The sequence below is a fragment of the Myotis yumanensis genome, unplaced genomic scaffold, assembly GCF_028538775.1.
Source record: "Myotis yumanensis isolate MYYU_CA2020_CCGP unplaced genomic scaffold, mMyoYum1.0.hap1 SCAF_2, whole genome shotgun sequence".
Taxonomy (NCBI): Eukaryota; Metazoa; Chordata; class Mammalia; order Chiroptera; family Vespertilionidae; genus Myotis; species Myotis yumanensis.
The window spans coordinates 115,544,720-115,558,340 of NW_027223753.1; the positions used below are offsets into that span (position 1 = coordinate 115,544,720).

The window sequence follows — 13,621 nt, forward strand, 5'->3', positions numbered from 1 at the left end:
TGCCCAAACCCCCTGATCGCCATGCAGCTCTGTGTGACGGGGACGGGGCCACAACCTCCCTATCGGCCCTACCCTGTTCGTGACAGGGGAAGGCGCCCCAACCCCCTGATCAGCCCTGCTCTGTGCCTGATAGGGGGGAGCTCCCCAATCCCCTGATCACCCTGTGGCTCTGTGTTTGACAGGGTGCAGCGCACAACACCCTGATCGGCCCTGCTCTGTGTGTGACAGGGTGCGGCGCCCCAACCTGCCCCCCCCCCCCGCAACGGGCACTGCTGTGTGTGACAGGGTAGAGCCATAACCTCTCCATCGGCCCTGCCCTGAGTGTGACAGTGGCGGCGCCCCAACCCCCTGATCGGCCATGCTCTGTGGGTGATAGAGGGTGGAGCCCGAACCCCCCTCCACGGGCCTTGGTCTGTGTGTGACAGGGTAGAGCCATAAACTCCCCACTGGCCCTGCCCTGAGTGTGACAGGGTGCAGCACCCCAACCCCCTGATCCGCCCTGCTCTGTGTGTGACGGGGCGGTGTCCCAACTCCCCTATCGGCCCTACTCTGTGAGTGACGGGGGGAGCTCCTCAACCCCCTGATCAGCCCTGCTCTATGCATGACAAGGGGGAGCTCTTCAACCCCCTGATGGGCCCTGCTGTTCGTGACAGGGGAGAGCTCCCCAACCCTGATCGACCCTGCTCTGTGACAGGGGACAGCGCCCCAACTCCCTGATGGGCCCTGCTCTGTGCGTGACAGGGGGTGGCGCCGCAACCTTCCCATGGACCCTGCCTTGAGTGTGACAGGGGGTGGTGCCCCAACCCCCCAATCGGCCCTACCCTCAGCGTGACTGAGGGTCGCATCGCAACCTCCCGATCCGCCCTGCTCTGTGCATGACAGGGGGTGGCGCTCAAACTCCCCAATCAGCCCTGCTCTGAGCCCGACCAGGGGCTGCACCTAGGGATTGGGCGTGCCCTCTGCCACCTGGGACCAGGCCTAAGCCAGCAGGTCGTTATCTACCGAGGGGTCCCAGACTTCGAGAGGGCACAGGCCGGGCTGGGGGATCCCCCCCTCCCGAGTGCACAAATTTTTGTGCACCGGGCCTCTAGTGCTATTATAATTCTGCTTTCTGATATGGTAAAAAATATCCCTTTTAAGAAATATTTAAACTTAAAAAAAAAAGCCAAAACCCCAACCACAAGCTAAGCTGAGTATTTAATACATTCTGTAGGAATGAACAAAGATTAGAATTTTATAATATACACCAGAGGCCCTGTGCACGAAAATCGTGCACTGAGGGGGTAGGGGGCAGGGGGGGGTCCTTCAGCCTAGCCTGTGCCCTCTCGCAGTCCAGGATCCCTCTTGCAGTCTAGGACCCTCGCTCCTTACCACTTGCCTGCTCGCTGCTCCTTAGCGCCACTGCAGCTGGGCTAGCCAGCTGTGAACCCGGCTCCTGGCTGAGCGGCGCTCCCCATGGGAGCGCACTGACCACCAGGGACAGCTCCTGTGTTGAGCATCTGCCCCTTGGTGGTCAGTGTGCATCATAGAGACTAGTCGTTCCACAGGTCCTTCAGTAGTTTGGTTGATTTGCATATTAGGCTTTTATTATATAGGATTTGTGTGAGCTCTTATATGTTAAAGATACTAAGTATTTATCGGATATTTGCTGCAAATACATTTTTCCCAGTCTGTCTTTTAAAATCTAGGCTCATTAGCATTTTCCCCTGTAGCTACATGGATTCCTTTAGATGCCTGTTTTCTTCCTCATTGGAATTCTATGTTATTTTTATTGCTATAATTTCTTTTTTTTAAGAGTCTCTTATTCTCGTTGAGTTATGTTTTCTTCTAGTTTGCAGCCATGGGACCATAATGGCTTCACCTCTAACTTTATTTTTTAAAATATGTTTTCATTTATTTGAGAGAGAGGAAGAAAGAGAGAAAGATTGAGCCCACAATCGGGGCATGTGCCCTGACAGGGAACCTAACCAGCAACCTACTGGTATGCAGGACAGACATCCAGGCCTGGGCCTCAGGCTTTTTACTCTTTGTTGTTAATGCTTATTGGAGTCAAAGGTCCTTCACAGGTGGTTTGTTATGCTAATGAGCTCACAGTTTCTGAAAGAGGCTGAAGATTCTCCTTCAGGGTTTTCACAGGACAGTGGCACCTTGCAGAACCCCTACTCCTAGGAGACTCGCCTTTCAACAGTAATAACAGAACAGCTGACACTGAATGGCCACTTAAAACAGGCCCAGCACTCTTCTAAGCGCTTCACCTGGTGACCTGGCTTGATCAACAACCCCAGGAGGCCGGCACTATTATTCCCAGCTTCCAGATGAGAAAACAAAGGCGCCAAGTGATTAAGTGATTTGCCCAAGTGCAGGGCAGAGCTGGGAGGCACACGGAGTGGGGGCTGCTGGGGAACAGATGTGCACACAGATGACGCAGGGATTCCCATCATGAGAGACAACTGAGGCAGGACAGGACAGTGCCGGGAAGAGAGGGAAGGCAGCGGTATTGCCCCGGAGACCCAGGGAGTACATGCTGGGACCTGGCTGGACTTCTGACCCTCAGGGGTTTCATATTGCAGAGCCATCTTGCCCAGGAATCTGGAATCTGAGTTCTCACAGGGACCCCAGGACACGGAGCAGGCAATTTCCACACCTGCCTACATTGCTAGTTAAACACGGGTTCGTAAGCCCAGGGAGGGCAGGGGGCAGATAATCACAGTGGCAACAGTGAGGCTTAGCACCTGTCAAGCACCGGGCTGAGAGCCTTATGTGTATAATCTCATGCACACCTGTAACATTCCACTGAGGCTGGTACTATTATCATACCCATTTTCTAGATGAAGAAACCGAGGCTCAGAGAGGTTACACAGGTCTAACTGGCAGAGTCTGTGTGACTCCAAAATCACGATGTCCCTCTGCTACCCCCAACCCTTGGGTGGGTGGTGTTGCTAAGTCCAGCTTTTCTCTCCCTCTTGCTCTGGGACACCCGATGATCAGCAGGGTTGAGTAGAGGAGAAGAGACAGGGCTCCGAGGGACCCAACAGGGGACCTGGCCATTATTTCTCTGGAGCCCAGCGATAAAGAATCAATAAGGAAAAAGACTTGCTGTTTCCAGGCTGTTCTATTGTATCTTCTTCCCACTAATGGAAACTGGTTTGCCACAGGCCAGTGGTCGGTAAACTGCGGCTCGCGAACCACATGCGGCTCTTTGGCCCCTTGAGTGTGGCTCTTCCACAAAATACCACGTGCGGGCGTGCATGTACAGTGCGATTGAAACTTCGTGGCCCATGCGCAGAAGTCGGTATTTTGTGGAAGAGCCACACTCAAGGGGCAAAAGAGCCGCAGTTTGCCCACCACTGCCCTAGGCTATTATTAGTATAGATTAGACATTTATGTAAAAACTGTTCCGTTTTTCCCAAAGAAATATCCTCAATTTCTTATCTTTGTTATTTTCTTCAGAGCAATAACCTGTAATTTCTACTCTCGCAGATAAGGAGCTCCACTGTGTTGGGCAGTAATTATAACTTTGTTTCAAGTCATTATCACCTCCAAACACTCCCTTTCATTTCACTGCACAGGCTCACTGTACTGTTTCATAGTAAAAATATACTCCACTCAAATTCAAAGAGCCTGAACAGAAGCTAGAAGCCCAAGGATGTTTAGGTACTGATTTAGTAACAATGTCTACTGGCACAAACCTCCTATTTATTCATATTATTAAAGCTATGTTAATGAAAAAGGAACTTGGGAATGAGATCATTAAACATAACTAAATACATTCTAAATAAAATACCATGTATTTCCTGATTAATATCAAGTAAATATCTAAACCATCCATCTCAAATTCTGGTCTAAAAAAAAAGGTCAGAGACAATTACAAAGAAGGTGCTTCACATTATTAGGTCTATTTTGAAAACAATGAGGTCTTCTGGGACAATCACTTTAGTCTTTCTTTTTATCAGAGATTTCTGTTGATCCTTGTGTTGGTAATCTATTTATGTCTGTACCCTTATAGTCTACTTTGCCTTTGCTTGTATCGTTGGATTCTTACATAGCTTTTCTAGGCCATATGCAACTAACAAAGGGGGAAATCAGAGGGCATATGTACAGCTCTAGGAACTTTTTGTAGACCCAGAGCAGAACTGGAATGACAATACAAGGAATGCACACCATTGTCCCAGGTGTGAACTCCTGAACCTCGACCACCAAGACCAAGTGGAAAATCAAAAATTTTAGATTTTTAATGTGAAGTAAAGGAGCATGCATCAATTATAGTGAACTATACCCCATAACTTTGTTTTTTTTAATAGAAAAAAAGCAAACACTAACAAGGTGATAGGAGTGAAAAAATCCTAGTAGATTTTCAGTTAATCTAAATAAAATGACAAAAATATACAGTGTTTTCGTTTTACAAATAAGTAAAACCAATAATATTGTAATAAAAACATTTTAAAAATCTGGAATCAGAGGGGAAAAAGATTGAGTCATCAAATGATGCATTAGCTTGATTTGTCTCACATGCCTTGAAATGACCAGGATATCAAAAATTAACCATGGGGAAAACATAAGTGAATAAAAACATAAAAAGATAATACATGAATGAATAATTTAAAAAAAACCCAATAAAGAAAACAATTTAGTATCATGTGATAACAAAATTAAAAAAATATATATAACACTAACTAAGGGTATACCAATGAGGAAAAAATTAACTATTATCAGAGAGTTACTCAGTTCTTAGTTTTGCTCATCAATAAATACCCTTTTTTCCCCTTCAAATAAAAACATAATTCAAATTTCTGTGAACAAAACAGAGGTGCACTACTAGGGTAACTCGGGTAAAATGCTTTGTTTTTGTTGAATTATCTAGATTAAAAGAAAAAAAAAATCAGTTTTAGATTCATGCACAAAAGAAACCCCCAGAACAACAGGTAACCACGGCTACTTTAGAAAAAGAGAAATTATACAAGAAAACAAATTTAGTTCAAGGAAATAAAACATTTTAAGAAGTCTCATTTAAAAATAGTAAGAAAATAAAGTGAAAACGTTAATTGTACCTTAAAGAACCCTGCTTCAGGGCCACACCTGTCATATACACTCCTGGATTTACCTATCGCCATGATAATACCTTGCATGTTCGGTGTCATCATGATCTGCCACAAGGGATTGAAAGTAAGAGTTTTTGAATAACATAAAAAATTTAAAAAAACAAAATAATTACATGCAAGTTAGAAGTCCTTTGCTTTTCATTACTTATAAATCAAACGTTGCATTTTTTATAGCAAACGTGATCCAGTATGCATGTAAGTATATTTCAAAATCTCTACAGGGTCACATCTAGTTCATATGGTGCCTTTGTGCAAAAAGCAAAAAGGCATCCTCTCTGAACCAAACAATTTTAAAAAGACCCCCTTCTTGACAAATTAGAAAAATGTGCTGCTCTCTGAATGAGAGAACCATTTAGAAATAGCAACAATCTTTTTATTTAAAAAGGTGCCTCTTCATTAAGGTTTGGGGAGCTCAGTCAGCATAAGCTCAATTTCAACTCCAAGTCCGCCCACTGGCTAGGCATTCCTGCACAACCATACAACCCGAACATCCATCTGCAGCAGCCTTGTGTCCACAGACCTTGGTGCCAAGCACATGCACTGTTAAACCATCATTCTATGCATTTAAAAAACAAAACCTCTGCCAGTAGCATAAGCATTTGTACAAAAGATAGTGTTAAATGATTAATCATAATTCTGTTTTGTTAATGCCAGAAGGTTCACCCTAAAACAAGCAGAGATGCTTAATAAACGTTTTATTAAAAACATAAGTTTCTATAATTTTCAAGTACCAACATAGTAGTATTAAAATAACTAGAACAACATATTGATATTAAGTACTAAATACTGAGTATATTTTTTTGTTTTCATAATAGCTTATTTTTAGCTGTTTACATTTTAAAATACCTGAAAAAATGATATAACTCAAGGCACTATGAAGCTATTGTATTAGAGCTGTCAAGAGACAGTGCATCCAGCCCGGCTGGTAGGGCTCAGTAATTGAGCAACAGCCCATGAACCAGGCAGTCATGGATCGATTCCGAGTTAGGGCACATGCCTTGGTTGCCAGCTTGATCCCCAGGAAGGGGCATGCAAGAGATGTTTCTCTCAATTTTCTACCTTTCTATCCCTCTCCCTTCCTTTCCCTAAAATAAAAAAAAAATATTTTTTTTTTAAAAGGAGAGAGTACATCAATTACCTCTGATTCACTGAAACTATTATTCATAGTATATATTTTGGATTATATACTGAGAGTTGCAATAACATTAACTACTTGAGAAAATCCTTCTGACTATTTCCTATCTCACAAACCTGCTCCTTATTCTCATTATGGCCATGCTTTCTTACACTGATGCAGTAAAATTAATATCTGTATGACACCTCTGATTTTAGTGCCATAAAGACATTTTTAACTCATAGTTTAATTATAATCTTGGAATAAGTCTAGAAAAAAGTTACTTGGAAAAAACTATTTAGTGTATATTCAATTCTCATCTATGCCAGTAAAATGATAGAATCCAAGGTCTTCTCTATGCCCTTCCTGAAATATGGAAGATATCAAAATGTAAAAGTCTTAAGAGAAAAGTGGAGGAAGGGGGGAAAATCTGATGGGACCAAGACAATAGTGTATTTTCATCTGGATTCCCCCAAAACACCTCATGAGAAGCAAAAATGCTTCTATACTGTTAGAAATCTAACTAGATGAGAATTAATAGTGGAGAGGTAGAAAAAGATAAGTTGGAAGTCCCATTGTGTATAAAACTCTGGTAGGCATTCATTCAGCAACATTGATGAATCATTCAATTCACAGTCACATGGAGGTTGCAAAAGCAAAAATACCAATTATCTATTTGTAATAAGGATGTATGTTCTTCTGGCAGGAAATGGTGGGCAAAGTATTACAATACATAACTCAAGCAAAAGAGAAAATTAAAATTATTTTAAATGCTCAAAATTTTTGCTATTTAATTGAACAAATCTTATTGTAATCTATTAGCCTGAGAGTAAACCAATCCTACATCTGCATAAGAGAATTAACACGAGAAACATAAAATTATTATTCTGAAAAATTCCATAAGCTTTCTGCTTAAATTGTTATTTGAAATTGAAAGTTGTGTTAGCAATTGGTAAGGTAATTTCAGACCATGGGTGGCAAAGCTGTATGTTATGCAGTAATAGACATCAGTGTGAGGGTGCAGGCATGCCCAAAGTAATGGTATTAAATAGTGAAAAATAAGTAGAACAGTGTAGAGCGCTGTGACAAAGGTACCTCGTCATCATAACCCCCCTCCTTTGACTCAATCACAAATTTCCCTACGTGAGGAATCGCCACCTCTACAACTTGCTGGTTACAAGGTGGTTGGCTTGTAGTACTTTCAGGTTTCTGCAGGAAAAAATCATTAGTATGAACATTAGAAAAGAGAACAACAATGGAAGCACCCCGTTTAAGTGTAGATTCTTGAGTCTTTTAAAAATATCTGCATTTGCCTAGTATAAAACAAAACCACTTAAATCTGAGAATTAGAAACAAATGAATTAATACAAGATCTCCAGCTTTCCCTTTTCATCTCAAACACTAAATTAAGTTTTCATTTACTTTTTTCCCGTAAAGCATCTTGGACTCTAAATCCTTAAAAATAATAAACAGTGGAGTTGCAGTTCCTACTACTATCTTCATAGCTGAAGTTTTTTTTTTTTAGTTCTAATAACTCCATAAAGCTTTTTTGATACTTTATCTCCACTAAAATAAGATTTCTCTGCCCTGGCCAGGTGGTTCAGTTGGTGGGAGTGTCATCCCATGCACCAAAAGGTTGTGGGTTAGATCCCCGATAATGGCACGTATGGGAGGCAACCGATCTATGTTTTTCTCTCACATTAATACTTCTCTCTCTCCCCTCCTCTCTTCTCTCTAAAATCAATAAATATATCTTCGAGTAAGGATAAAAAAACAACAACAACAAAAAACCCCCCAAAGATATTCTTCTGAACCCAGAAGAGTTTGTAGGTTTTCTTTTGTATGATTTTACTTCTCTATCCCTTCTAGTAATCAAGTGTATATCTACTCACTATCCATACTCTATGGTGCTTAACTCACTCTGTAACAGCCTATGAGACCTAGTACCATATATTTATATCATAAGTAGCCAATGAATTCTTGTTTTTTTAAAAGCTGCAAGATACTATTTTTAACCAGTCAATCAGATTTCTTTCTTTTTATTTTCTTTAACAAAGACTATAAATTTCACTAATCCACACTAAGAGTGGAAGGTAGCATGAAATCCAGAAAAGTCTACTTGAAGACACTAATGCAGCTCATTCAAAATACTGCTCAGATCTTATTTTACTGTATAGATTTGTAACTAGCATATTTAGTATTTACGTATGAACAAAGTTCAAAAGTACCTAAAATGGTTCAGTAAAGCTTGCTTGAGTAATTTTAAATTGCACCATAAAAGTTTTCCTAAGCAAAAATAAACTTAATTTTTTTTAAAAACTTTACTTTTGATATTAAACAGAAAACTTTAATAAATGAAGGGTTTTATTTCCATTTAAAGGTACGTTTTAGGGATGTGAGCACATTCTGATTTTCCAGAAGTACATTTGCAGAAAGAATTTAATTAAACAATAAAATAAAACTAATGACCAAGACTGGCACTGTTCCTTTTAAAAAAAAATGCTATTTATAACTAACATTTTTAGAAAAGGTTTCCTTACTTCGAGTTCTTCATTTTTCAAGGAAAAATAATGAGCTTGTATGTTTGCCATGATCATGAGATAATATTCAGGTTACCCCACATCTGGGACATAATTGTTGCTCTATAAATGACAGGCATTACCAATATTATTATACTACTAGAGGCCCAGTGCACAAAATTTGTGCATGGAGGTGGGGGTGGGTGAGGGGAAGGGTCCCTCAGCCCGGCCTGCACCTTCTCACAATCTGGGACCCCTCGGGGGATATCTGGCTGCTGATTTAGGCCAGATTTCGCAGGGATCCCTGTGGGATCGGGGCTAAACCTGCAGTCGGACATCCCTCTCGCAATCCTTGACTGCTGGCTCCTAACCGCTTGTCTGCCTGCCTGCCTCATCGCTCCTAACCACTCGCCTGCCTGCCTGATTGCCCCTAACTGCCTCTGCCTGGGCCCCCACCGCCACAGCTTCATCCAGAAGGATGTCCAGAATGATGTCTGTAAAGTCATTAAATCTGAGTATTAGATGGCTGTCCCATCTAATTAGCATATTATGCTTTTATTATTATAGATTAATACTATTTTAAATTGCTTACATTTGAATAATTCTAACCAATATTACCATCACAAATATCCTATAGAGATATGTTTATTATGTAGTAATAAATGTCCTAGGTCTCCATTCATAAAAGTGAAATAAGCAGATAAATTAAGAAATCTGTATGGACACAGTGGTAAAAAATTTCTCACAAGAAAACCAATCCCAAACAATACTGTCTTAAGAAGAGAAAGTATAGGGTGTCCTCAAAAAATGTACGTCACACATTTAATAATGAAAAAGGCAGTGTTTATTAAAATACAATTCATTTTCAAAATTGAGCTATCAGCTGTTAAAATGTTAACACACTTTTTTGGGACACATGACAAATTTACAGCAAGTAGCAACTAGAAAATGTATTCCTTAGAATACTGATCCTTACACAGTCCCATTGGGGAAAAAATACAGGTAAGAAAAAAAATCAGGGTTTTATAAACCTTGGGGAAAAAATACAGTTAAGAAAAAAAATCAGGGTTTTATAAACCTTTCCAGTTACCACAGAAGAGTTTCAACAGCATAATACTGATTAATTATATGGGTAAAAGTTGAAAAACGGAAATAGCTTGGGTGCAGATAATAATTCTGTAGGTATTGTTGTTCTCACATTTAGATATCCTAAGGTACCATAAAAAATGTTCATATAAAGAATTTAAGGGTTCACTGAAGTAAAACAGATGCATATTTATCTTTTCCAATTACTATCATGTCCTTTATAAACATCTTAACCAAGGATGTATTTAAAAGGGTTAAAAATAAGTTCCTCAGTTAAAAAGTTGTAAAAATAATTAAAATACAAAGATTTTTATTGACTGCTTAAAAGCCATCCTATATAATAAGAAGCTAATATGCTAATTAGACTGGACAGTGGAACGACCTTCCGAAACGACCTTCCAGAATGACCAGTGAGGGGGCTGCGAGGCAGCCAGGGCCGTGAGGGCTGAGCCCCTTGCACGAATTTCGTGCGTCGGGCCTCTAGTTAAATATATAATTTTTTTGAAAGCAGTCACATAAAAGGTGGTTAGAGCACTATATCATCTCATCACTTTTGTCCCCCTTAATATGCTCACATCATTTTAACTAAGTAATTCAACTATGAGGAAGCTGAAGAAATAACCTAACATATGAAGAAAGTTTCATTTCTAGCAGCCCCTTTAGAATAATGTAAAAGTAGAATTGAATATGGGGGATAGGTAAGTAAACAAGAATCTAATCACTCAAAGGAATAATACTCAACCTATAAACTTTTTTAAAGAGTTTATAACATGGGAAACGGTTAAGTTATAATGTGATTTTTAAAAAAGCAAAGTTAAAATATGAAATTTTATATGCAGTAGTAACTCAACTATAAAGATAAATTCTAAACCTGTATATAAAAATAAGAATAGAAGAAAACATACTAACATATTCATAGTGTTTAACTTTGGGACTACGCATGTTTTTTTCTGGGAGTCCACTTTTTTGTATATTTCAAATTTCCTGAAATATTTAAATTTGAGTACATTCTCCCAAAAAGCAAGCTGTATAACATTTGGAGAGTATCTCTCCATGGTTTCTGTGATTCTAAGCTTTCCAAGGAATTCTTCTTACACTAAGGTTGGAGCTTAATATACTGTATATTTGTGAAATGGTTAGAATTTAAACAATAAAAGAAAACTAACAGTTACTTAGTGCCTACACTACAAGTTAGGCATTTTAAAAAAATGATCTAAAGTAACCTCACGATCACCTCCGTTTTATATAAAAGAAAACTGATTTAGAGAAATTAAGCAACTTATTCAAGTTTGTATAGCTAGTAAGAAGTAAAACCAATATTCAAAAATCAAGACTATCTAATCACAAAGTCTGCAGACTCTTTTTATCTATGCAATTTAGTTTCTAAAGCATAGATTTAAATGAGAAAACCCAATGGTGGTTACCATGAGTCTAAGCAACTGACCATGAGACCAAGAACACAGGCTGCTTCAGACAGCCATGTTAACACATTCTTAGGCATGTTGCAAGATTTATATAGGCAAAGGGGCCAAATGTTGGTGCTGTACCAGAAAATAAGCCAAAGAGAAAAATATTTATGCTAGCCAACCTTAGTGTAAGAAGAATTCCCTGGAAAGCTTAGAATCACAGAAACCATGGAGAGATACTCTCCAAATGTTATACAGCTTGCTTTTTGGGAGAATGTACTAGCATAAATATTATCATATTATCATATTATCTCCATGTCATCCTCCTTTCTCAAGTAAAGGTGAAGCAGCAGGTTGTTAGCTTATAAGATGATATCCATATTAATAAACTAAGCAATCAAAATTTAAGTGATTTCTGCAAATTTAAATTACACATGATTAGACAAACAAAAAAATCATGATTCTACGTTAAGCTAAATAATGCTTTTAGGCTTTCTGATATCAGTTAAAATAATGCTATTTATTAACCATAATGTAAGCTCTAACAAATAAAATTCCTAATTAGCAAAGGCCCTGACAAGTTATTTTTTATTACTGGTAAAAATATTTCTCCTGTGCACCTACTTCTCGGCCCTTTCTCCTTCCCTAGTTTTCCTATTCTACCATTCCCCAAGAACTACACAGCTCAGGACCACTAGAAGAAGTATTTGCCAACAAGTGCTCTATTGTTAGTAGGTGTTCATCTCAAACTCATTCAGAGTCTCCAGAGCATTTGCAAAATTTGGTTAGATAAAAAAATGATATTAATACATTATTTTTATGGTAAAATGATATATAATCAAAATTATTCAAACAGAAAATAACTTTAAAAACTAATTCCTGATTATTTCATTCATTAAAACATAACACAACACCCTATTAAATGGACATTTTGGTTAATTGAGGTCTTATATTAAAGACCTCAGTGCATTTAGCAATTAAGTAGAAAACTGCATTGAAAAATTATATCTCTTGTTCTCTTTAGTTCTCTAGAGGAGAATTGTCAAATATTAACATTAGCTATCATGAAACCTATATTAGAGCTGCTTGTGCTAATAAAATAAGATGATGGCAACTGAATGATTTTGTAATACCAAATTCTTGAAATAGCATATCCCAGAATGTTATAGTCACTGAAAACATAGTGCAATACCAATGTGCTCAATTTATTGTTATAAAAAGACACAACTGAAAACTACCAACAGGAGAATTATCATGACAATTTTTGAACGGAACACTACTGAAATATGCAGAAACCATAGTGTAAGGTAATATTTACTACTCTAACCTAAAGTATCTGGTATTTTATTGTTAAACACATTCCATGCAACAATGAAAATTATTCCTTATTCTAAACTATTCCAATGTAAGACTAGAGATTGAGGGAGGCGTGAGAAACACAGTTGACCCTTGAACAACATGGATTTGAACTGTGCAGGTCCATTATATGTGGATTTTTAAAAATAAACACTGTAAATGTATTTTCCTTCTGATTTTCTTAATAGCATTTTCCTTTCTATACTTTATTGTAAGAATATAGTATATAATACATATAACATAAGGAATATGTATTAATCGACTGTGTATATTACCAGTAAGGCTTCTGGTCAATAATAGGCTATTAGTAAAGCTGTTGAGGAGTCAAATTTTAAACTTGAATTTTTAACTGCTCAGAGGGCTGGCACCCTAACCCCCATGTTGTGCAAGGGTCAACTTGTAATGCTAAATGTTCTAGTTCTCTTTTTAATTCCCAATCAATGTCCAATTTAACCTATGACTGTATTTTTCATAATTCTCAAGCAGGAAGTTAGTAACTTATTTTTAAAAATAATCATTTTTTAACATTATAGAGGAAAAAACTACAGCTGGGGTGTTAGGTGATGCCCCCAGTCACTGTTCGTGTGGATGAAGAGCCCATGGCACTGCCTCCCCTGACTCCCAGAGAGCTCACTGTCCATCACAGAGCTAGGAAACGTCATGAACATGGCTATGCTCAGAAGGGGAAAAGAAAAGTTCTTACCGTCTGCAAAACTGTTTCAGGACTTTTATCTTCGTGATCGCTTGATGCCTTGGTAATTGTTCGAATAGTTTCTTCTTTCAAGTGCTTTGAGAAATCACTTCTTGATGGCTGCTCTAGATATTCTGGTTCTCCTGCTTGTGCTTCATGAGAAAAGAATCAATTGTATATCTAATAAAATCAGAGCATCTATACTAAAATTACTCTATTATTTATTTCTAATTCAAAGTTAGGCAATCATCAATTTTATTATTTATTATTATTACTCTAATTCAAAGTTAGGCAATCATCAATTTTATATACACACAACACTTCTCCCAGAATTAATAAAAAATCCAAAA

General features: G+C 38.5%; 1 protein-coding gene and 1 pseudogene across 6 annotated transcripts in view; both read right to left on the bottom strand.

Annotated features, from left to right (window-relative positions):
* USP25 (ubiquitin specific peptidase 25) overlaps positions 1 to 13,621 on the bottom strand; it is a 187,006-nt gene that overhangs the window by 37,807 nt on the left and 135,578 nt on the right. For 4 of the 6 annotated variants that reach the window (XM_070405987.1, XM_070405986.1, XM_070405989.1 and 1 more), the window contains 3 exons: positions 13,284 to 13,423; positions 7,309 to 7,422; positions 5,049 to 5,144 (listed from right to left, as the gene is read on the bottom strand). In XM_070405987.1, coding sequence (XP_070262088.1) covers positions 5,049 to 5,144; positions 7,309 to 7,422; positions 13,284 to 13,423 — 350 coding nt within the window. The remainder of the gene's footprint in view (positions 1 to 5,048; positions 5,145 to 7,308; positions 7,423 to 13,283; positions 13,424 to 13,621) is intronic. The other 2 variants (XM_070405988.1, XM_070405990.1) reach the window with 2 other exon arrangements.
* Positions 3,934 to 4,164, bottom strand: LOC139003760 (UPF0729 protein C18orf32 homolog pseudogene; annotated as a pseudogene).